This window comes from Acromyrmex echinatior, chromosome 9 (assembly GCF_024713525.1).
Source record: "Acromyrmex echinatior isolate Ae372 chromosome 9, ASM2471352v2, whole genome shotgun sequence".
NCBI lineage: Eukaryota > Metazoa > Arthropoda > Insecta > Hymenoptera > Formicidae > Acromyrmex > Acromyrmex echinatior.
In genome coordinates this window covers 8546746-8571217 of record NC_141860.1, presented here as the reverse complement: position 1 = coordinate 8571217, position 24472 = coordinate 8546746, and the positions used below count along the sequence as shown (strand labels likewise).

At 40.4% G+C, this 24472-nt stretch overlaps 1 protein-coding gene across 10 annotated transcripts; it reads right to left on the bottom strand.

Moving 5' to 3' along the window:
* Positions 1 to 664: 664 nt before the first annotated feature.
* On the bottom strand, positions 665 to 23713 carry LOC105149094 (uncharacterized). Of its 10 annotated transcripts, none has more exons than XR_015546071.1 (5): positions 19046 to 23713; positions 4325 to 4464; positions 3615 to 4084; positions 3243 to 3521; positions 2244 to 2547 (listed from the first exon to the last, which is right to left on the bottom strand). XR_015546071.1 is itself a non-coding variant. In XM_087409149.1 (3 exons), the coding sequence occupies exons 1-3, from the start codon at positions 22420 to 22422 to the stop codon at positions 810 to 812; spliced, it is 3690 nt and encodes a 1229-aa protein (XP_087265275.1). In that variant the 5' UTR covers positions 22423 to 23712; the 3' UTR covers positions 665 to 809. The 10 variants fall into 10 exon arrangements, 5 of the variants coding, with proteins under 5 accessions (XP_087265275.1, XP_087265276.1, XP_087265279.1 ...); XR_015546072.1 differs by having other exon boundaries at positions 2245 to 2547; positions 3908 to 4084; XR_015546073.1 differs by lacking the exon at positions 3615 to 4084 and having other exon boundaries at positions 2246 to 2547.
* Between the last annotated feature and the right edge of the window lie 759 nt (positions 23714 to 24472).

The window sequence follows — 24472 nt, the reverse complement described above, 5'->3', positions numbered from 1 at the left end:
ACAGCTTGACATTAGTTCTGCACAGATATGAGAATACGTCTTTTTGTCAGTACAAAAAGTCCAACAGAAAAATATATTTTCGACTCGAACTCGACTAAGAAGTTTGCCGAGTTCCTCAGTCAAAATACATTATCTCTAATCTACTCTATTAATCGGTTATCGCCTACATTCGCGTATGACTTTATCACATGATTTACGTCTTTATATAATTTACGAATGTTCACCGAGTTTACTAAGATTACGTATCGTAATTAATTTTTAACCACACCGTCAGTCTCGCTCGTATATATATTTTTATCCCGTTCTTCATTACCGAGTGTAAAAAATTATATAATCACAGCTTTACAAATATGTAAATATAATCTTAAATACAATATTATTCAATACTGTTTCTCAATAAAGAGTACAGATATTTTAAGATTATCATTATTATTCTTCAAAAGAGAAATTTTTTTTATACACACACAATAATTTCAAATATAAGTATAATAACGGACGACTAACGGCGGGTTAAAACAAAATATACGAACGGAATCGATCGAATTCGACCGCTTCGACTACACCACCGCGAAGGGGAAGGGCACGCTTCTGCGGGTGTCGAGCAGCGGTTATTCCGCGAAAAGTCCTCGCCGGCCAGCGCGTTTCTTCATCCGCATTTCTCTGCCTCGCTGCGTAGGCAGCCTTTGACGAGTGGCCGAAACCGCGTAAGAAGTGGCGTCGCGACGTTCCTCGTACATCTCGCGGTTCTTTCCTTTTCTCCTTCAGCCTCTCAGAATCGCTGGACTCGCAGTCAAGGTCAAGGTCGGTGGTCAGGAGGCGAGAGTAGTCCTGTGCCAGGAGGCGTATTGCTGCTGCTGCTGCTGCTGTAGCTGTGACTGTGGCGGTTGCTGTTGTTGCTGCTGTTGCTGCTGTTGCTGTTGCTGCTGCTGCTGCTGCTGCTGCTGCTGCTGCTGCTGCTGGTGCTGCTGCCTCTTTTGACTGTAAATGAAAAGCAAGATTGCATTTTATTACTCCCGTCGACATTGTGAATATTGATACATGAAATTATCGTTATATAATACTATGTGTGTTGCAAAAAATTATATTATTCACGCTATAGAGATGAAGGAGAGAGTGATTTCTTATATGTACAAAATTAAGTCGAAAGTTGTTTTCAAGAAAATAAAGTTTGAAAATCGCGAAGTACACTTCAATTAAGATATGGTTTATGGAAAAATAAACTGTAAACGTTATCATGTTTATATAACTTCTACGCGACTTTACGAGTTAAAAAACATATGATAAATAGTTAAATTATCAATTGAAGAAATAATTCTATTTTCAGTTAAAGCGGATCTTAGTGCTTAAATAGATCTTAAATATTTCAGTGTGAATTTTTATTTTATTAAAAGAGAAATTACTCACAAAGTCATAAAACTTCAGGCAAAAAGAGTTCATTCTACACTTGCAACTTATTTTTGTATAAGGAATCATCCCGCTGATTATAATAAATTTTCTAGTTTTTCCCATTTTGTATTTATGTAATTTTTATAATGTCATAATTATTATTGAAATGTAAATTCAATTAATTATATATTGTTGTGTGTGTGTGTGAAATATAAAAGATATAATGGAACATAAAATTAATACGTGCACTGAAAAAAATTTAAATCAATACATTCGAATAGTATAATACTAAGTAAACATTCATTTACTGTAAATATATAATATTTAATAAAATAATTAATAAAAAATAATAATTAATTTAAATTAATAATTTTTATATCAATCAAATAAATATACATTTATATTTAGTAAATATTTATTTAGAATTATTCAAACAAATATTTATGAAAATTTAGCTTTTTCCAGTAAGAAAAATGCAGAAATTCATACATGGGACATGTAAAATGAATAATTCGAATGCATAATCATAAAAGCAATATTTTTTGTCATTATTCATAAACAACTTGACTAGTTTATCGCAAATAACGGACAAGTCTCGGATTGTCTACACCGACGTATTTTTTTCCACGGACACGCACGTGCTCAGTACATTACTTCTTTACGAAATCAGTTACAAAACGAATGTGCGAAATTATGCGCATACCTTTGCGAGGTTCGATATTCGCAAGGATAACGTGGGCGTAGTGCTTTTCCTGGAAACGACGAAAGAATTCTGGAGGATGCAAAATGCGACGTCACAGTCGCGTCTCGATCGATCTCTCTGCGCATAATAGACACGCACGTGTTGCTGCAAAAATAACGTATATCGTCGAATAAATCATCCAGTACGAACGTCACGATGTCCACGTGAGCAAGATTATGAGGCTTGGATTAGTAATTATAACGGAATGCAAAATTCGTGACGGTGGTTTAACACCAACGTAATTTATTCGGCTGCGCAACTGCGCAATTTAGAGATTGATGCATATCTATATTTTTGTTGACGTGAATACGTCAGTATATCATCGACAACGAAGCTTATTATAGACATCACGAATAATTCACATTTCTAGCAACGAAACATCCTTTCCGTTGTATTATAGAATTCTTTAAAAAAATATCCTGCAAAAAATTTACTAAATCTTAATGTTTCTTTCAATAGTATTAAGTAAACATACAGTAAATAAATATTCATTCAATAAAAAAAAATAATTAAATCAAATTAATCATTTTTGTATATAAACGATTTTTCAGATTCTTATTATTCAAGAGATTTATAATAATTTCTCGAGAGAAATAATTTTCCTCGCGACAATCGTATACTTTATCGTCGACCCTATGGAAATTTCTTATTCATTTATTGTCATTGTGAGACGGTTGACAGGCGGATACAAAGCTCTTTATAATTATTATAAGCAGTTTAAGAAACAGATTCTTTTCAAGAGGCTCTTGGCACAGTTACTTCGAACAATTGTCCAAGTCCATTAAATTTCAACATTCGCACCGTCGTTGTTGATAGTAGCGTTACGTTCGCGACTGATACCGCAACAAAACCTTGCGTTAGTAGTCGCGACTGTTATCGCGGCTGGACGCTACGTGCACGCGGGAGAGATCAATTAGAACGCACCGCTTAATTAAGAGCACTTTTCCTACAGCATAATGCAACAATAAGCAAAGGTAATCGGAACGATTACGCGCACGCGACCTCGATGCTGGAAGTCGTTCGTCCGCCAGCATATGGCGTATTCTCACGGTGGAAAAGAAACGTAAGAAAGTAATATAATAGAACGGCTTGGAAAGATAAGGGAGAGACTCACCTTCTTCCGTTTACATCGCCAAGAGACGATGCATCGCACGTATATACGTAAGCGTTCTCCTTCCGAGCTACAAATCTCTCATGGCGCGCGGCGACGAGAAACAATTACTTTCTTTAATGATCGTCTTTCGTTTGCGCTACTTTGTGAGACACAATATACGTTTTTCCCGTGATTACAATATCTGCGAGACAGTACATGGAAATCCATACAGTATAGATTTTTCCTTGCAATATTGCTGCAAGCTTCTGCGTTGTATGGGAAAGGACTTATATGGTTTTGCTGAAATATTTAAAAATTTAATTAGATATAAAATGGATAATCTGGAAAATATTTTTGTTAAACTATCAAAATAGTTATGTAAGGTACTCAAACCAGTAAAATGTCATAATAATTTCCAGCGTTGTTATCAACTGTTTACATAACTCTCTTACATAATTATTTAAATGTTCTAACAAAATTCAGATCTGTATCTTTTTCTTATTATTCCCGTGCTTGGAGAGCCAAGAAAAGAGTCAGGAGCTGTGCACAATGAAAAGAATAGAGAATAAGGAACAGATAATAAGAATTTCAACTTATCAGAAACTGTGTATTCCACAATACATGATTTCTGGTAGGTCGATGTTCTTATTCTCTGTTCCCTGCAAGAAGCTTGCGCAACCCCTCACCATGCGTTGAATTTGGAACCTAGATCCTGTGATAACCTTGTGAAGTTAGAGATCTCACTTTAGCTTTGTTACATATTTCAAAGTTGATGTCTTCAAGTCACCTTCTCTCGCGACTACTAAGGATCGGGACTCCTCGCACCAACTTCGCCCAAAGATACAAGTCGTTATAAGTCAGATCTGTATTTAATAGCTAAATGTTTAATTATTTCAGCAAAACCATACCTTCTGTGTACACGTAATCGCGTAATGGAACTGAACATATATCTGCTCAAACAGAGCTGCTGGATATTTGAAATTCGAACAGCAAAGTGAAATTTAATCATAATTCAGGTCTGAATATTCAAAAATAACAGAAATACACGGGACGATCCTCTCAGCGAGATCATTACGCCGGAATAACGAATTGCTTTCTCTCACCCTGCCTGTTTCCGATCACTCGGCTGTTCGCTCGCGAGAGGAATTAAACCCCAGTGAAATTTTTGCTTCCTGTCTGGCATTTCCCTCTTCCTCTCAGCGACCCTCCGTGCTTTCGAATTTCCCGGGCCCGATCAATGTTGCTGCAATATTATTAGAGCGATCTGTGCTGTAATTATTTCATTGAAACTGAAACGTACGGTTATAGTAAAGATTTGCGACTGTAATATCTCTCGTTGAATTATTAAAGAGCTTATTATAATTGCTTATCGCATCGACTTCTAACGCTCTTCCTTTTGAATGTTAATTCTAATTATTTCGATGATCCAACATAAAAATATTTTAGACCAATATTTAGTAAAATTTGTTAGATATTTCCAAATCGTACTTTCCGTGTAATCTACAGTTACCAACGCAATGATTACGAACGTTTATCGTAGGGTCACGTCATGAACAGATGGGTGGTGCTTACCTCTTTCTCTCCATATTTTTTGCGGGCGGGATTTTGGGGCTCACGCGAAAAGTTTACGCGCTTTTGGGGAGAGAAGAAGGCTCGCGGGCATTATTTCTATACGGCTCGTCATAATTAACCGTCACGCTGCGGTTGTTCGTAATCCCGGCGAATTAAACGACGCGCAAGGGGCTCAAATGGACGGGACGGCAAGCTGAAAGTTGTGCGCACAAAGCGAAGCGCCTCTCGCGAGCTGTTCTCCCCTTCGAGTAAACGTGTGAGTGAGTGAGTGAGTGAGTGAGTGAGTGAGTGAGTGAGTGAGTGAGTGAGTGAGCGAGCGAGCGAGCGAGAGAAACTTTTTTGCGTCTGACTCGCGCCGGCGACTTCTCCTTGTATAATGAGACGCGACGGTGAGGACGTTCTCCTCGCGTACGTTCAATGACGATAATCTATCCACTGCTCGCTACGATTTGAAATATAGATAGCCGAGTTTCAGAGGCGCCGTGAACGATCCCGTCTCGTCGTTTCTCTCTCTTTCTCATTCTGGAACGGGTACGGCGACTGGCGTATGAAATATGAATTCCCGATCGAAGGCGCTCCAGAACTTCGGACTTTATGTCCGACACGCAGGAGGGACTCTCTGTTTATCTCTCTCTCCCTCTTTCTTTCCTCTAAAAGAGGAATGTGCACGGATAGGGGTGAATGAGTTCGGTATCGACGCAACTGGATTACTGTCGCGAAAACGTCGACGTTATTCGCGTTCGTCGAATAGGAACACTTGGCTCGTACAAATAAAATTCGCTCATGCGAGGAGTAACATCTTGAGCATTTTCCTTCCTCTTCTTTTGTAAAGAAGGCATCACGGCTATGTTGATAATAGGTCGTTTTTTCCTCTCTTTTTTTCCTTTTTTGTCCCTGCAAATTATGGTTCTCTTATGCGCCGTATCGATCCTCTTCCACTCTACATATACGCACGTAGACGTGTGTTCCTCTCAATGATATATTTAAATCTCATGCCGTGCAACGAATATCGAATATGTCAGGTAGTCGAATGTGCGAAGTATAACGTATATGGTACGAGAATATTTAATATTCTCGCATTTACGATTCGACGGCTTTGTTATTAATGCGGGCGCCCCCGATTAAACTTTGCATACCCAAAGTGACCCGTTTCGTCCTTTATAGGCTTCAACGGTGACAATTAAGACGCATCGGCACTCATGAAATATTAAGCCAACCAATAGTGAACTATAATTTCCCAGATAATCTGAGGAGGAATTCCTTTTATTAGGAGACACAAGATCTGTTCACGTTGTTTGTACTTTTTTATCCTTCGTATCTTCGCTTTCTCTCTTTTCAAGGCTAAATATATTTATATATATTTCTAAGGCTCATTTCAAATGCAAAAATATTTGAGGATTTTATACAATGCAAACAGATCTATTGGTTCTACGCGTGAAGCATCAAAAAATTGAAATAAATATTCATACGATCCCTGATAGCTCGTCTATAGTGGTCTTGACTTATTATCTGCGGAATTGATTATAAAGAAATAAAAATTATCGTAGCCTCATATAATTCTGTAACTCCAATATCTCACGCTGCATTTTTATTGCATAAACCTTTCATACCTTTGAAATTAAGTTTTGTAAAAATATTACGATACAGTTATAAGTAATATTTATAATATAACTACATCAAATATTTGAAAAAAGCTTTTTCTCAATACTTAATAAAATTTTATGAAAATATCTTGACATAACTTTGTAATATAAAGTATTATGAAAATATTCTGGCGTAACGTATGTTTTATATAATCTGTTTAAAATTCATAATCTGTTACGAAATATATCGTTCATGCGTAGCGCTAATTCTGAATTCGAATTAGTTAATATAAGATCTATTTTCTATGGTTAAACTAGTACACACTTTTGGAATTCGACATCGATATTGATATTTGATGAAGGCGAGAAAAAGAGTTCCAATATGAAGAAGAGTTCCAACAGAATGTCTACTGCAGGAATAAAAAAATAGACTTATAGTTTTCCCTTTCAGATATATATATATTCTTATTTCCCCAATTGCATGTCTATTTTGAGCTATAATTTTATATAAGAAAATAGGCGCAGCAAAGTAATGAGCGAGAGAGAAAGATTGTGCCTAATAACTTCCCCCGATTTGCGTAACTCGCGAAAGTTTGCACACGTGCGAGCAATCGCGTTTAGTCTGAAAGAAGTTCCGAACTTTATTTGGGGAAGTTTGCGCGCGCGCGCACACGTGGGAGAGAAATATGTACACGGAATGGTTGCGGCCGCGTGAGTGCCATGTTGAAATTTTGATGAGGGCTCGGAGGTAAGGTTTGGACGTAAGGACATTCCTGGTGAGCAAATGTCGGCCGAAACTTTTGTGCCATTTACCCTAAAAACGTCAGTTAGCTTGATCGCGTTGCAGGCTTTCGTCCAGGAACTTTTCCTTGCCAATGTAAATTTCTCACTGCGAATCACTTCATATAGTACAAAGTTCAAGGACATTTGTTGATCGAAAGATAAATCTTGTTTATATTATTGAATAATTCTACGCTTTTTTGTACTTCATCGTTTATCATACTGCATAAATTAAACATGAGTTGTTGATTAGTTTACAGTGATAATAAAGATCACAAAGTCAATTTATATATATCCCACAGTATACAATTCAAATTATATTATAATTATGTGACACATTTAAATTATGCATTAAATAATTATCAAAAACAAGTGAAAGAAAGAAACACGTATGATATGCTTTCTATGACTATAATTATATGATATAATATAATTATATCAGATAATTATATGTTTCTTTGTAATAATGCAGTGTGTATTGCATTAGAAATTGCGCAAGGAATTTTTTCCCAAATCTAAATGCAGATACAAATCTAAATGCAGATAAAAAGTAATGTCCAAAATTGCATCTATTTATTTCACTATGTACATCATTTTTCCATTTTTGGATACGGTTAGATCGAGATTAGATGCTTATTGAGGTCATCTATTGATAAGCTAAGTACTTTTTCTCGTGTTACTGATCTTTCCATTCGTTAAGCATTTAGTGTGAGATAAAATGTAGGTCGCTTTAAAAAGAACATGTGCTATTGTCTAAATTATTTTATGCTGCAGAGTATTTGCTTTCAATATCTGAGAGCGCCTAAGTTTATATGTATATAAATTTCAAGAAATATTTAAACCACTATTAATTTCATTTATATGAAGATTTATATTCAAAATTTATTTATATATACAAAAAAATATTAATATATATATATATATATGTATATATTTTACATGATATTTTATATATTATATAAATATATAACAATTATATACTATATAAATATATTTTATATATATAATTTTTTAAAATATTTTTTCTTCAATTTTCCGATCATCGTTAACTTTCGCTAAGAATTTAAATTAAGCTTTAGCAAAAATTGGATACATTATCATGCTTGATAAACGCGAGATCGTTTCAAGCAAAAAGAAGAACCTTTTCGTACTCTTCCATTTCGCGTACTTGAAAGCGTCGAGTGCGTGCTCGCTAGTTTTCGTGCTGTAATACGGATCCTAGTACCAACCGCGACACTACCGGTACTCTGCCATAACGACTCTTTGCAGCGACGAGGACGATCGATCGAGGTGCTCTTGGTCCGCACGTGCGCAGATTATGCTGTTCATTCTCTCTCTCTCTCTCTCTCTCTCTCTCTCTCTCTCTCTCTCTCTCTCTCACTCACTCACTCACTCACTCACTCACTCACTCACTCACTCACTCAACTCACTTTCACTATTACCGTCTTCTTCCTCTACTTTCCTTTATTATCCTATGAGTCTTCATTTCCATCTCTTCCTCCCCATCGTTCCTATATCTGTTCTTCTCTGTTCTTCTCTCTATGCTACCACACACGTCACTGCTCGTCGAAGTGAACCTCTCCATAGAGTCGCCTACACGCTCACGTACATGCACGCACACATGCGTGAACACGCTCACGTACATGTCGATATACACATCGATCCGAGGGGTGGGCGATGTGGCTTTACGGTGGTGCCGAATGCCATGCGAATCTTTTAGTACAAAGGGTGGTGAAATACGTACGCGCGGCATAAGAAAAGCCACGTGGCCATGTCAACTCGACACGTGTATACCGGTCACCCTTGTTTGTAAATCGTCTTTCGCACATTATTCGGCAATTCAGTGTCAATCGCGAAGGTCAATTATCTTTCGTATGATTCGATTTAAATTTATTTTCAGCAGACCCGCAACGTATAGAATATGGCATAGAAAATAAGGGAGAAGGAACTTGGAGCGAGAGTTCTAGCTGGATTATTGTTTTTTTAAATGTCTGGCTGTTCTATTTCTGAAAATTTCCGTGTGAAATGGATTTATCAACGGTTATAACACTATCTTTTCTTAGAAACGCGGGCTCGATTTCTGCGTAAATTTTCCTCGCATTTAAGCGCACGATATTTCCTACAAGGGACGAGCGCGCGATCCCCTTTGGTTCTACATCAGGCGATACACTTTTTTCTAATGAAACGATCCGCGTCACCCGCGATCAAGCTCACTGTCTTCAAATATTCTTCTTCGCTTTACAATCCCCCCCTCATTCATTTCATTTCTTATACTTTCATCGATCGTCCGGTCTCCGGCATCGTGGTTGACGCAATGACGACGCCAGTGTCAAAGTGAAAGAAAAAAGCAGTAGATGATAAGACATGTTCCTTCATTTTTCCTACAAGTTCACTCGTGCAAGATTGAGTATGCGTTGTTCAAACGAATCTTTACCTTGTTATCATTAAAACATAGAGCATAAATTGCACCATCCATATTTAAGGGCGGTATTCATGGTCAAATTTCTTATATTCGAGACCGTCTTAAGAAATCACGAACCAATCAGAAGATCGTATTAGTCTTAAGACATTATTTAAGACAGTTTTGAAATAAGAACGGACTATGAATACCGCCCTAAAACTGTAGGTTACTTTAAGACCATCTTAAATAATATTTTAAGATATTAATGTGATTCTTTGATCGCTATTTTCTCTCTCTCTCTCCCTCTCTCTCTCTCTCTCTCTCTCTCTCTCTCTCTCTCTCTCTCACTTACTAACATTCGTTTTTGTTTCAAAACAGTTCTTATTTCAAGACAGGCTTAAGTAATAAATGTCTTAAGATATTAATATCGCCCTCGATCTGGTCGGTCGATTCATAGTCGGGTCTTATTATTTTAAGATTTAAAATGCTGATGCTCTCTGATTGGTTCGCGACATCTAAAGACTATACTTAAGACAGTTTTAAACATAAGATCCGACAATAAGTATCACCCTCTGATTGGTCCGTGAGATCTTAAGAACTGTACTTAAAACAAGTCTTAAATATAAGAATCGACTATAAATACCGGCTTAAATAGTAGATACATCAAATGTGGCCAACATACACACAAATAAGAAATGGGGAGTGTAAAAAGACGATCAATCTTCCTTTCTTTTTAAGAGATTGTCTTAGAGATTGTGATAGATTGTATAGAAAGAGATAGAAACGAGCTGTCTTCGCGTCCGATTTCTCTCATTCTTATCGATCAATTTTATACAAGGATAGTAGAGTCTACGCTCTATGTCTTTGGTCGTCGCAATCACAAATTTCATACGGGGGCGATGTTAATCCAAGAAACCATATAACAACCGTCAAGCGACATTCATGTAATTCTCGACCCTCGTTCAGACATAAGTCTCCGAGTGAATCTTTGCGAGTGGAAAGCTTTGCTCGATAGACAATTGAAAAAATAAACCATTACTCGAAAAGTCATGAATCGTAATAATTGCAAATAATGGTAATAAACGCGTCTGAAAGCTCAAAGTACGCCTAGATGCGCCGAAATAGCTCATCTCGCATCTACAGCCATACTTTGCGCCGGCTATACATAGACATCGATCCACGAAAGATTCCATGCCGACCGTTCTATGGCGAAACTGAAATCTCTGAAAAAAGAAACTACTAATATCACGCGCGTATACTCTATATATATAAAGTAAACGTCAATCTAATTTCAATGATCGAAAAGATGATCTTACGAATTATCAAAAGAAATCAGAATTATCGATATAAATTTATTGAATTATATCGATTTATATTTTTCAAAAATTTAATCTGAATGATTAAAGTATTAGATTTATATAATATACAAGAGGTGATGTAATTATAGATAAGCGTGCATTCACGATGCTACATTTGACGTTAATTATAGCCGGTATCTGATTTTCTCGTACCTGCACTCACAATTCTCGTATATGCTCGGAATTAGAGGGACGCATTTAGCGCCGAATGAAGACAAAGAACACAGGCTATTGTTCGCGCTGTGAGAATGTGCGTGCATTGATCCGCGAGAGCGGCCGTGTGCTAATGAAGAAGTAAGTACGAATCTGCGACTCTGCGTCGCAAAAAGCGATGGCACGTGGTGCGTAGTGTGCGTGTTCCCGTTCCGCCTTGGCTCCCTCATTGCGTAAATACTCCAAGGTCGCGTGACAACGGTGACATCGTCAACCTGATGACGAGTGGATTTTTTAATCGATCGATGTCCGATTTCCTATTTTCATTATTTAGCACGCGAACACGCGTCTGATGTCCGACACGCATTAAATATGCATATGCTATCTCTTATAAAAACTTAGAAGCGAACAGTGCTACATGTCCTTCTGTTTAAATAAGAAATGAAAAAGGCTTCGAGAGTACATCATTAATGAATAATAGGTACGTAGAACGCACACTCTCGAACAATAGAACTTTTTAGCGAGGGAACTGTAGACCATGGTGAAAATTTTTCTCTGAATTTTTACATAAATTGGAACACTTTTCAAAAATACTAAGGAGAATATATGAACTCTGAAATATTTAAAAAGTTCAGGGGTTTCTCACATCTTACAATTTCTGAAAAAAAATATATCTTGAACTTTTTTTTTTAGACTTTGTAAGAAGTCTTTTATCAGAAATTATAAAATGAAAAATTTCAGAAATCTTAGAATTTTTCACAATTCGCATATATGGAAAATTTTAGAAAAGAGCTAAAAAATCTGAAGTTTCTTAATAAGTTATAAAATTCTTTAGAAATTCGGAAAAAATCTGAAATTTACATAAACATTCTGAAAAATTGTATAAAAAATTCTGAGAAAAATTTTCATCGAGACATAAGCGAGGAACGCTTCAATTTTACTTACATGACCGATTTCACACTTCTCTTTCACCTATCTGACCTAGATTTAAATTATTTATCCTATATGCGTCCGATGTGACGTACTCTTAACTACAATCCCTGATTTCCGTCGAACGAATTTAGATTATCGTGCATCGAGTTCACCGTTCGTCCGATAGTCGTTACTTTCAGCTTCGAGTTCTCTCGTTTCGCGTCCTATTCTTCGGAAGCGATGGAACTTGGCGACCAACTTTCTCCGAAGTTATCTACATTATGCGATTGTTGTAATTTTACTTCCTATGGATAGTCATGTTATAAGTTGAGTTCTTTTCTAGGAAGCATAACCTTCATACTAGTACATTCCTCGATAGTACATATTTCGGTTTCGCGGATGATCGATACTTTTCTTGTCAAACACGCATGTCGAATGTATAAATTGTATGATTCTTTTTTCCTTTAATATCTGTTTCTACCAATGTAGATATTAACGTTGATATTAATTGAATTTACTTTTTATCTTTTTCTAGCTCTAAGAATTAGAAAAGGTTAAACAGTAAATTACACCAAGATTAAAATTAATTACATTGGTAGAAATAAGTCATTAAATCTTTCATTCTCTTTATATGTAATTAAAAAACAATTTTGTTCTCTTAATAAAAATCAATTTTTCTCAATTTTTCTCTCATGAATTATTCTAAAACAGCTTTCAAAATTTGATGTTATCACCCTTTCGTACAGACGGAGCAAATTAACAACGTATGCGCACTTCCTAGTGATCATCGATCCGCTTTTAAAGGGGCGTTCACATTGGTGATATACCTACGTATTGCTGGCGTTGGCGGGGAAGTGCAGGACGGGAAAGAGACAGTAGAGAAGGGGTCTCTCCGTGGCAGTCCCAGGGGACCAATGACCCCCAGGCTTGATCACTGTGTCGCGATGCTCGTCACCGACACAGGCGACTTTATAAGCGATACCGCAAACTCGAGCAGCTCCGATCGCGAATGTCGAAGCGAATTATAGGCTAGGCACGAGAAACGGTGAGCAAGGCAACGAGAGAAATGGATAGAGGAAGCGAGCTGAAGAAAATGAAGCAACCACGGGATTAGGCAGAAATAGGGGAGGCGGAAGGAAGAACGAAAAAGAATGAAGAAATGAACGTCGAATGAGAAAAGGATGAAGAATTGGACGACGTATTGAGAAACTGGGGAGGGAGGGTAAAGAAAAAGAGGAAAATAGACGAACTGAAAGAAAAAAGAAGAAGAGAACGACCAAGAGCTACTCTCTCTCCGTCCATCGACTTTTTCTTCCTTTGACTTTGAGTCGTCCTCTCCATCTCTCTTTCGGTTTCGCTCGCTTCTTCATCCCTTTCCTTCTCTCTCTTTCTCTTCATTCGTTTCCCGATCCTGTCTCCCTTTCTCACGTAGTTTCTTCCTCTCCTTGTGGCGGGAACGTGGGCGTGGACGTGGGCGAGGTGAATCTTCAGGGCCGGCGAGCGTCGGCCGATCCCGGATCGTATGTCTCGTAAATCTTGCCGACTCTCGAATCTTTCCGCCGACAGCTACGTCCCTGCCGATCCAATTCTATGGCGGGAGATCTTGGATTCCATCGTAGAGTAGGACAGAATCGGGCACGGGAGTGTGCAATATTCCACGAGAAAATATCGCTGGCTATTATCGTAGTTAGACAGGCGGATGCGTGTGAATTCGATTTATTCGACCTTTCGATCACGATCGAACATTATGAATTTATGGAAAAATCATTTCAATTCAATCAGGCGAAGAATTGCAAGTTGAAAAATTTAACTGTACGCTATTAAATTCGTAATGTCGAATATTACACTTAATTTGAGTTATTTGTTATCTTTCTAAAGGTCGCCGCTGCTTCTATCAGTATATCGTTAATTAAATTAAAGTAATGAAGTTAAATAAAATTTAATTTGAGAAAATGTATGAATTTAGTTTATTAAATAATACACTATATTTGATTTTATATTTTCTCCATTGAATCCGGATCCGAATAACTTTACTAATTGTAAGTGCAGCATATTAATATGGATGTTTATTTTGAAACTCCATAGTATCCACAGAAATAAATTAATTTACATTCTAACACATGGAAGACAAAATTAACAACATGTTATTTATTCCAAACTGTTATTTAACAAAAATAAATATAAAATAAATAAAGATATAATCAATAAAAATGTTATTTAACTTCAAAGGATTAGGTTACCATAATTTGATATCTAATAATGCTGTACCATATATTCGGTTTCGGATAAATACGTGGAATATTCATGCAATCATTTAAGATTTATTGCACGTAAAAGAATACTTGATTACGTCTTTTCGTGACATAATTTGAATGCAAGCTTACTTCGCTATTATCATATATTTTTTTATCTGTCGATATATGCGACTATTACGTTTATCAAGATCGCTTTATGTTTGTTGTATCTGTCTACCAGCATGTGAATTAATTACGAAGACAGGAACGATGTGCGATCCTTCCTGCTGTTTCCTACGTATTGATTCATCGTTACATCATTGAGAACGACACTAGAGATGTCTGTTTTTTTTTAATTATCGCTTGATTAGTCGACGTTGCACGATGTCGCGTGTTTTCTGCAACACGCGCAGAAAATCTTATCAACGGGTGATGTACATTACATCCTGTTGATTTACAAAGTTGCACGACGAATACTAATCGGAGCGATATTCTTTGAGACATTTTTTCAGTCGGACTCTTTTTGCGACAGTTGCCATGTGAAGAATGACGCGATTATGCAAGAGAATTGTGCAAGAAGTGCTGCCGTATGGACAAATAATAGAAAAAAATATTGTTACACGATGCGCTCAATGTAACTGCATATCGATATTCATATATGATATCGCCTTTTGCTTACTTAGATAAGTGATTCTTCTCAACGCATTTCTCATATACGTATGTTCTTTCTCTATTTTATTATATAATCTAAAATCTCTCATATCATTTTTTTATATACACGGAAAAAATAATTTTACTGAAATATTTAAAAATTACTAGATGTACAGATCTAAAAATAAGTTTGTTTGGCCATCAAAATAATTATGTATAATACTCAAACTGATTGTTAGAATATAAAAATTTTCCAGCATTTTTGTTATCATGCTTGAGCTTTCAACATATTAGGTGTTGGAATTAATTCGTAGCGTTTTACAAGTGATGGGAAGTACTTTCATTAATGTATTTTTTAATGCTCATGTGAAATAAATAACATTCTTTCATTAAAAAACGCTACGAATTAATTCCAACACCTAATAATTATTTTGATGTTATAACAAAATTATTTCCAGATATGTATCTAGCCAAATGTTTAGGTTTAGATTTCTACTTCAACAAAACTGTATCTTCTATGTATACATAACACAGCTAAAACACATTTCTGCTCAAACAGAGCTGCTGAACATTCGAAATTCGAACAGCAAAGTGAAATTTAATCGTAATTCAGGTCTGAATATTCGAAAATAATAGGAATACCCGAGACAATAATCCTCTCAGCGAGAGATCGTTGTACCGAAATAACGAATTGATTTCTCTCTGCCTCTCCCCGATCACCCGGCCGTTCGCTCGCGAGAGGGTTAAACCCTGGTGAAATTTTTGCTTCCTGTCCGGCATTTCTCCCTCCTCCTCTCCGCGACCCTCCGCGCTTTCGAATTCCCCGTGCCCGGCGATCGATGAATGTTCGTGTCTACGTCACACACAACGACGAAGACGACGACGACGACGACGACGACGACGACGACGACGACGACGACGACGACGAGGGCCCTCCTCTAATGCCTCTCCCTCTCATTAAAGCCATCCGTCCGCTCGCTGGCGGAGAGTAGCATCCTAATGCTATTTACACAAGTGCTCTGCCGTGGCGAAAGGGCGTTCGTTCGGGACCCGCGCCTTTCGAGACTCGTGCATGTGCAAACGCAAACGTATAGTGCTGGCTGGTGCTCGTGTTTACGTCGCGCAGATCGCGCGATCAAGCACCGTGTAATCCGAGAGACCGGGACTTTCCGTCTCTCTTTGTCTCTTTTGAACGACCCGCGTCTATTAATTGCCGACTAAGTCCTTTTGTCCCTCGCATTTCATTAACGAGATACGAAGAGAGTTAATGCAAACTACTCTTCTGATATGGCGAATCGATAATCAACGGACAGCAATTTCCGTAAACATGACGAAAACATGAAATTTTCTATTGGTTACTTAATGAGACGAAATTAATGAATTTCACGACTTAGGCCCATTAAATTTTTATAATAAATCATTCTGTTTTGAACGAATACGAAAGCCCGATTTCACGATGTATACCTAAATATATGTTTACCTAAAGAACAAAAATAACCAAGAAATTCATGAATGAATTTCATTGATGAATTTGTTGGTAACCTTTAATCTTTAGGTAACTATATATTGTGAAAACGGGCCTTATTTTGTATTCGTTCAAAATAGAATGATTATACTTGTAAAATAGATTTATTATAAAAATTTAAAAATAAATATCTTTATAAATTTAAAATATATCTTTATTTTTTCTTCTCACGTCGAAAAATATGTTTTTATGTAATACGAATAAAAATGTCTGTTTTTGTTAACAATAAATAATGATTTGATAATAACGAATGTATAAAATGTGAATATATAAAACAATAAATTATTACAGCGTGACATAATTATATTTGCTCTGAAAGGGGAGAAGAATAAACAAACTTGTTATTCTGTTATACATATAATTTAGACGTCATTTGAAGGACAAACGAGAAAGTAGCAGTTTTACACTGATAAAATTAATCCAAGGCTGATTTATCGAAGCAATTTCCAAGCGATCTAAACATAATAAATGAAGCGATGTCGTAGACGTCCTTCCTGGCGTGACCATTGTAAAGAATTAACTTACAGTCACTGAATAACCTTATCCTTTCTACCCACGTATTTTTATCAGTCCTCCGAATCTATACTCGAGCCTATGAATCCTAAATATGTGAACTTGCGCAATAACGCTTTTTCATCGCCGTCATCATTGTCGTCGCCGTCGTCGTCGTCGTCGTCGTCGTAGTCGTAGTCGAGCTAGTAAATTAGGCATAGGCAAACGAACATAGGACGAGAAGCACTGTCACGACCCAATTTCGCGTTGTGCCAATACAGCCAATCGTGCATCGAGGCGATCCTAATTAGAGATATCTCGATCGTCAATTAGCTAGCCGAGTATTTGCCGCAGGATCGAGAAACCGGCGACTTCCTGATCAAAATTTCTTCCGTGAGATAAACTACGCATCTCGAGCGAGCGTTGCCAAAAATTTCGATATACCACAATTTCGAGGATTCTATTCTAAGCTTTGAATAGGCGACGCGTAGAACGCGCGGGACTTTGTCAAATTTCGTAGACAGCTCGGATAAAAGAGCTCACATGGAAAACAAGCAGCGAGTGGAAATTTACTGAAATATAGCTTTATGTGGAAACTTTTGCTATCGCGTTCCGACTCATTTTTTTTTTTTCCACAAAGCGTTATTTCTGTTGCTAATTACGTTTAACGACGGTCATCAATCCTTCCCGCGACGCCTCCGCGGGGAAGGTGTAGTATCATGCTCGACTTGCCGACGTAGGAGGCGCGAGGGCACCCTGTCGCACAGGCGTTCGATCTAATTTAAATATTTAACAGTGTCGATGTACGTACGACGTGCGATCGGCTCGTTATAAGCCCGAGTGGCAAGCTCGAGTGGAGTTTGTTAGTCACGTCGCGGTAGTACGGCTGGTTCGTCAGTATTAAGATGCAAATGAATCCCGTCACGTCGACGACGATCGTCGCATCGTCGTCACGAATTAAACGCGATTTCACCTGGGATCGGCGAATCAAACGGAATCGCGAAGCAACGGTCTCTCGCCCCGCAATTCATATTCATAAAGATGCGATGAATTTCTCAGGTTATACGGACGGTCGATATAAATGATATAAATTTAATCATTTACGGGACAGGGGCATGTTTTGCATGCATGCAAACGTATTGTCGTGTGTTAATAGCAGACATAAAAGGAATCGACAAAATGTATGAATGTATCTTCCTGCGATCGTCAACATTCGAGAATTATTATTATTATTATTCCTGCAACTCTGACGTCGATTTTCTTTCAACGTCGCCGTGCTTTATCGTCTCTTTGCTCATCTCTCGCCTTCGTGGTCGCTCGATGGAGTCAACAGCATTGTTTTCGTGCACCCGGATCGTCACGATCGTTATTAAGGCCGACCTATTTGCGCGCGAGTACGCGAAGCATCGATGCCACTTTGTTCATTTTTTTTACGTTTCCTCCGTTCACCTCTTTCGCTCTAAATATATCCGAAGTACCGTCCACTTGCTAGCACGTCCTCCGTGCGTTTCATCGGATATATATCGCGTTCTGAATGAACGTTTGATTGTATCAAATATTACAGTGTAATTTATATGATTAGATAACCTCGCGGGAAAATAATTGCTATCGTTCGATTTCATTCCGATTATTCCTGGGTAGCCTCAAATTCGTAACTTGCTCGTAATTTTCGCAGCGTTAATGAAATTGTTTACTTCGACAGAAATAAATATGTGATTCGATTTAAAACGCATTAATTTAGCATTTTATCGAAATAAATTGCATTTCTGTAGAAATTTACTACTTTTTTAATAAACGGAGCATGTACTGAGTATGTACTGAGCTTTTTACAAGTACATATAAAACACTCGAGAATTATTATTATTATACATTCGAAATTTATTATTTTGATACTAAAATAATACTTAAGCAAGATACGGTTTCTTAGAAACGATTAAGGAAATTTAATCTTTGGACCTCACACTGGACCTCTACTAGATTTCAATCGGTATTATTATATCTCTGTTAGCTTATTTATATTATTATTATTATCTGACGATGCTATTTACACGATCAGCTCGTCTTTTTTCGCTTGCTCGGCAGAGTCGGATTAGCAAAGGAAACTTGAGACGACGGTGTAAGGTGGAAGGCGAAAAAAAAGCAAACATAAAGATAAATGTTTACCTGCCAAATAACGGATGCCATAGTTGCGACTCGTCCGGCGAGCTCGCAGTAGAGCTCACTTCTGGCTCCTGCTTAAGCAGTCCGCTGCGCACTCTGAGTAAGGGCGAGTAGTGATTGATGCGCGATCGGCTGCCGTTCGATAAGTCCATGGGCTGCGTCGGCATCAACGTGCAAATCGGCTTGCAACTGAGTTTGGGTCTGCCAGTGATAACAGTGAACCCGCCGTCTTTCGCGCCGTTACCGTTTGTCGAACCAGACAGTCCTTTGATAATGGTGCCGTTAACGACGGCGCTAGGTTGCTGCGGCTGCGATTGTTGCGATCTGGAGACCGGGCCCTCGCCGTGGTCCAATACGTGCTGCAAATGCGCTAGCGATATCACGAGCAGATCGGGATCCCGAAGGAGATCGGGCCTGGTAAGAGCCTCGGGTAGCCTGAGTTCGGGTCTGCTGGCTAGTAACTTCGGTATCTCCGTCGCCGGTGCGGCAGCCAGACCTGGCAAATAGTCGCGAGGAACTAGGAGAGGATCGGGAATCAGATGGCCAACAGTCTCGATCAGTTCGCGGAGCTGTCTGGCCGGATCTAGGAGTTTGTCAGTGCTGCTGGATGTGGTGCAAGTGATTTGATCTTGCTCCTGATCGGTGAAGTGACCCCTCGTTTTATCAATCGTCTTTTGATAATAAACGGCTTGGTTCCTATGTCGGTGTCCGGTCTGCCACTCGGCAGACATTGGTCTCTTGGGCGCAGCTCGCTCTGTCATCGCATAAAAGGTACTGTGGATGTCGCCGCTGGACATTGGCCTGCCAGAGTTCCTCACCTCTTGATTGTGAACGTTCAGACGTTCCTGGAAGCTATGCTGATTAGTCCTTTTCATGTTTCTATCGATATTCGAGTGCACGGGTCGAGAAATAGGCTGATCGACGCTTTGATCGGACCGGATCACTCCTTCCTTTGTCCTTTCATAGTCTCGCGGATCTGCGCAGTTAGATGAAGCCAGGATGCTCTTAAGTGTTATTTCGCTCTTGGCATCCTCCGAGCAGGACACCGAACACGGCGGACTAGGGAGTAATCTCTCGAGATAAGCCGATGATGGTCTCCTGGACGCGGGAGAACAAGGAATTCCGCTGGGCTGTGGCGAGACTACTACGGTGCCGCGAGATCGTAGCTCCTCCAGGACCTGTTCATCAAAGTGCTCGAGATCCCGATATCCTGATCCTTTACCTTTAGCCTGTGCCTCGCTATTTTTACCAGAGCTAATCCAGACAGAATCGCTCTTTTTCTCCAACAGATTTTTGCGATCCTCCTGATTGTTCTTGGTACTGTTGTAATTCGTGTCGATACCGTCGTACGCCAATGAATCCGCTTTCTGCTGTCTAAGGTCTTCCATAACTTGCGAGTCGCAGTCTTCATCTTCTTCCTCGTCTCTGTCCTCTTCGTGAGGAAACTCGTCCATTTTCATTTCCTCCGGATACGCGTCGACCTTGTTGAAACTAACGGTGCTTTCGGGTGATTCGACACGCTGCTTTATGCTCGGTGAGGTTGTTCGATCGGAGACATTTTTGTAGCGGTAATTTGGTATAACAATCGATAGACCTGGCAGATTACGAGACGAACCGTCGAAATTTGCGTTCTTTAATAACTTCTCGACGCATTCCGCCTGAGAATCGGGCGACCTGCTCGACGAAGATGCCTTTGAGGGTGGTCTCGCAGGCGACACGATCGGATTCTTGCCGACCTCAGGCGTGTCGTTTCTCATTATGGACACCGAGATTCCCGGCGTATTCCTTAGGGCGTCGAGGATTCTCGAGCTGTCGTAATCGAGCTTCAACGGGTCGCCGGGCTCGTCTGGCGCTTCCTCTTCCTCGATCGATTTGCTCGACTGCCATGTGATGACAGATTTCGATCTGCATTTCGATCGACCGACGATGAAACCGCCATCGGCCTCGGCGATTTTGCAGGAATTCGGAGTGGTCTCGGCATTATTCTCCAGTGAAAGAAGCCCGAGATTATTCTCCATTTGGATCTTCCTGTCTTCCATCTCCTGCAGGCAGCAATCTTTTAAGATCTTCTCTTCGTGCACCTCCAGCTTATCGTCAATTTCGCCGTCTTGGTCGACGATTTCAGTTTCGTAACTAGATACACTCCTTGTTTGATTCTTCTCGTCAAGCTCCGTGTCCTTGACCTGTTGTCTGTCAACGGATGGCTTCTCGTCGAGGACCTCGTAAGTCTTGGTGGAGTCTACCGGCAAGTCGGCACTGGGAGTATCAATAGCGAGGACGGGCGAGGCTGTAGCATCTATCATATTCAATATGTCCTGAATACCCGTCTTGTTCATTCGATTCGATTTCTCGCTGCTCTCCTCCTCCTCCTCCTCCTCCTCCTCCTCCTCCTCTTCCTCCTCCTCCTCTTCCTCCTCTTCCTCCTCCTCCTCCTCCTCCTCCTCCTCCTCCTCCTCCTCCTCCTCCTCCATCTCTTGTTTCTTTTTCTCTTTATCCTCTTCTTCCACAGCGTTTTCCTCATTCCGCTCGTTACTTTCCTCTATCCGCTTCGTCTCATTCGCCGTCGCGTCCTTATTTTTCGCGTGGTGAACGACATTTTGATTCGCACTTTCGGGAAGTTGCGACAGTTGCAACAATTCCAGCACGACGCGCGGCTGAAACAGCTTGTTCATCTGCAATCTCTGCAGGTTGATCCAGCTTTGACTATCCTCTCTGTTTAGATTGGGTAGACAATCCTTTGGCTTGTTCTGCTCGCAATTCTTATCCTCTTTGTCATTTACTTCTCTATCCTTGCTATCGTTAATCTTGTCGCGAGCTCCCAAAGGAGAGGAATATCCTCGCCGATTCGTCTCTTCATCGTACCCTTGTCTCTTTTTGCCTACGCCTTCGCCAGTAAGCAAACCGTTCGTCGTGCCGTTCGGCGAATATATTAGCGGATGGCATCGAAGGGAGCTCGCGGTCGCGCTCGCCGACTCTTGAAGACATCGTTTGCCGTTCTCCTTCTCGTCGTTGGACGAGACCGAGGAGGCCAGCGACGTGTCGGCCATGCTCGACGTCTTCTTGCAGGTGGCGGCTAGAGCAATCGTGTACATGGACGTAGTGCGCGGTATCGAACGCCATCCTTGCGCGGTCTTGGTGAGCTTGATGCGATTACGTTTATCGTAGTCCTCGCATCTCACCTCGATGATCTTCTGTTCACGCTGCGACGCCCACAGAAAAATCGGGTTGACCTTCGGTCGCTTCTCCTCGGGTTCATCCAGCGTTTCGTTCCGTGATTCGTCGTCCCGGACGCGCTTCTGATGTTTCTGATGATGATGATGGTGATGATGGTGGCGTCTTTGACGACGGGGCACTGTGCCCCACGCAGGGGCCCCGCTCATTACTCCATTCAACGAACGGTGATTACTCTGTCTCTCTCGTCCGACGAGGATCGCTTCCCCAACTGCCGACAGATCGATCGTTGATGATTTCGGCGACAACCGGCGATCGTTATCGGATTATTGCAACCACCGCGATTAATGCGACACGCGATTTTCCTAGCACGCGCGCAACCTGTGCAACCTGTCTACGTGTATGACTTAGTCTCGTAGTTCACATACTTCCGTTCGCGTTTCCGCACGTCTCGACGGAGTGTCTCTTCGACATGATGACGACACGTTTGTTCGATTACCGTTCCGCGCATCGTAGACACCCGGTAGGCGCGCGCGCGAAACGATCGCACGGCGTGTGGATCGCGCGGATTCAATCGCGCCAGACCGAAACCCCGACCGTTCACCCGACTCGCTCCCGCGCGATCGATCCTCAAGGCCACCGCGCCATTGTCGACCCGGAACGAAGCTTCCGCCGCCGATCCGGGACCAAATGCGCGTCCTGTCGCACGTTGCGGACGTTGCGACCACCACAATTCGTCGTTATCGTTTCGTCGTGATTATATACGAGGTCTACGAGGCCTGTCGACGTTCTCGCTCATATATTCATATACTCGTACTTCCGATCCTGGACTCGATCGCACCGCCGACGCCGCTAAAGCAGACGGGGTCGCCGGCGTTCATCCGGCTATCGAACCGTGACACCGTTGATGTCGCGCCGCCGAATAGGAATACGCAAGAGCGACACGGGCGCGGGAGTCGATCCTCATCGAAGCTCGTCACCGTGCCGCGTCGATTCGCACAAACTCGCAATTGCCGAGCACCGAGTCGTTCGACCTATCAGACAACCAACGAGTCTCTCGCTGATATGGCTTAACTATACAGTTACTGTCTAGCGTAAACCGCAATGAGGGTTCCCTTTGAGAAACGCGAGAGACTGCAGATACCACGAGGGAAGATAAACCGTGCCGGGCGACGTTCGGGAAGTCGCGGAAATCGAATTGGGGTGTATCTCGGCAAACGCTTGATTTGCAAGAGCAATTCGTACGTTTCGTTGGTGGCGGAATGCATCCACTTTATCTTTATCGATCACTCGCGTTTATCCATGCCGAATTCGAAGCACCGCGTCCTGGGATTGTCATTGATGACATAATACACGGTGCGGGCGTTGCAGGTCGCCCACCGGTTACACGCTACACGCGGAGTCACTGTCTGGGAGCTACTGGCCTGGCGGTGGTGCCTCCTCGTTGCCTTCCTCTACGCCGCCGCGGCCGCGGCAGCCGCCGCCACCGCTGCCGCCACCGCCGTCGTCCTCGCCGCCCCCGCTCCGCGGAATCGTAACGCAGGTGCGGCTCGAGAGGACGTATTCTTCGTGTAACTCGAGAAGAGATGGCGTTCGTACACTTTTCGAAATGATACTTCTGATTTTCAACACTTTTCTCAGTGAATAATTGTACCTATCAGTACCTGTCAGTAAATTATTATTGTATTTTAAGTGGTAGAACATTTGGATCCATTTTTAGATTAATAAAACGAAAACAACCGTATTTAATAAAATAGACATATTATATAATAAATTCTTCGAATTTTACATACGTATATTGAAGACCAAATATTTTGTAGTAGATGTAATGTACTTTTAATATTTTAAAAATATCTTGCAGGAGTATCAACATCTTTTTAACCAATGATATGTCCTGAAAATTTTTGAAAAACTCTTGTTAAATAAATAGATTTTTAACGTCAAATTACATAAGAAATTTACGATTCCAAATATCTCTATGCGACGATATTAAACATGCATTATAATTTCATTATACTAAACGTGACGCGGAGTAAAATTATAAAAAAAGATCGTTTTCAACATTCCAGACTTTGGAATAGGGTACGATTATAAATGATGACGGCACTGATACGCGCTTATCCCTCGCCCCGAGGCAGCGGCTCGCGAGCGAAGTACCGACCGCGAAGAGAGGAAGAAAGATGGACAGAGAGAGTGGCGGAGATAGATAAGGTTCCAGCGGGAGATAGATTCAAAGAGAGAGAGAGAGAGAGAGATAGT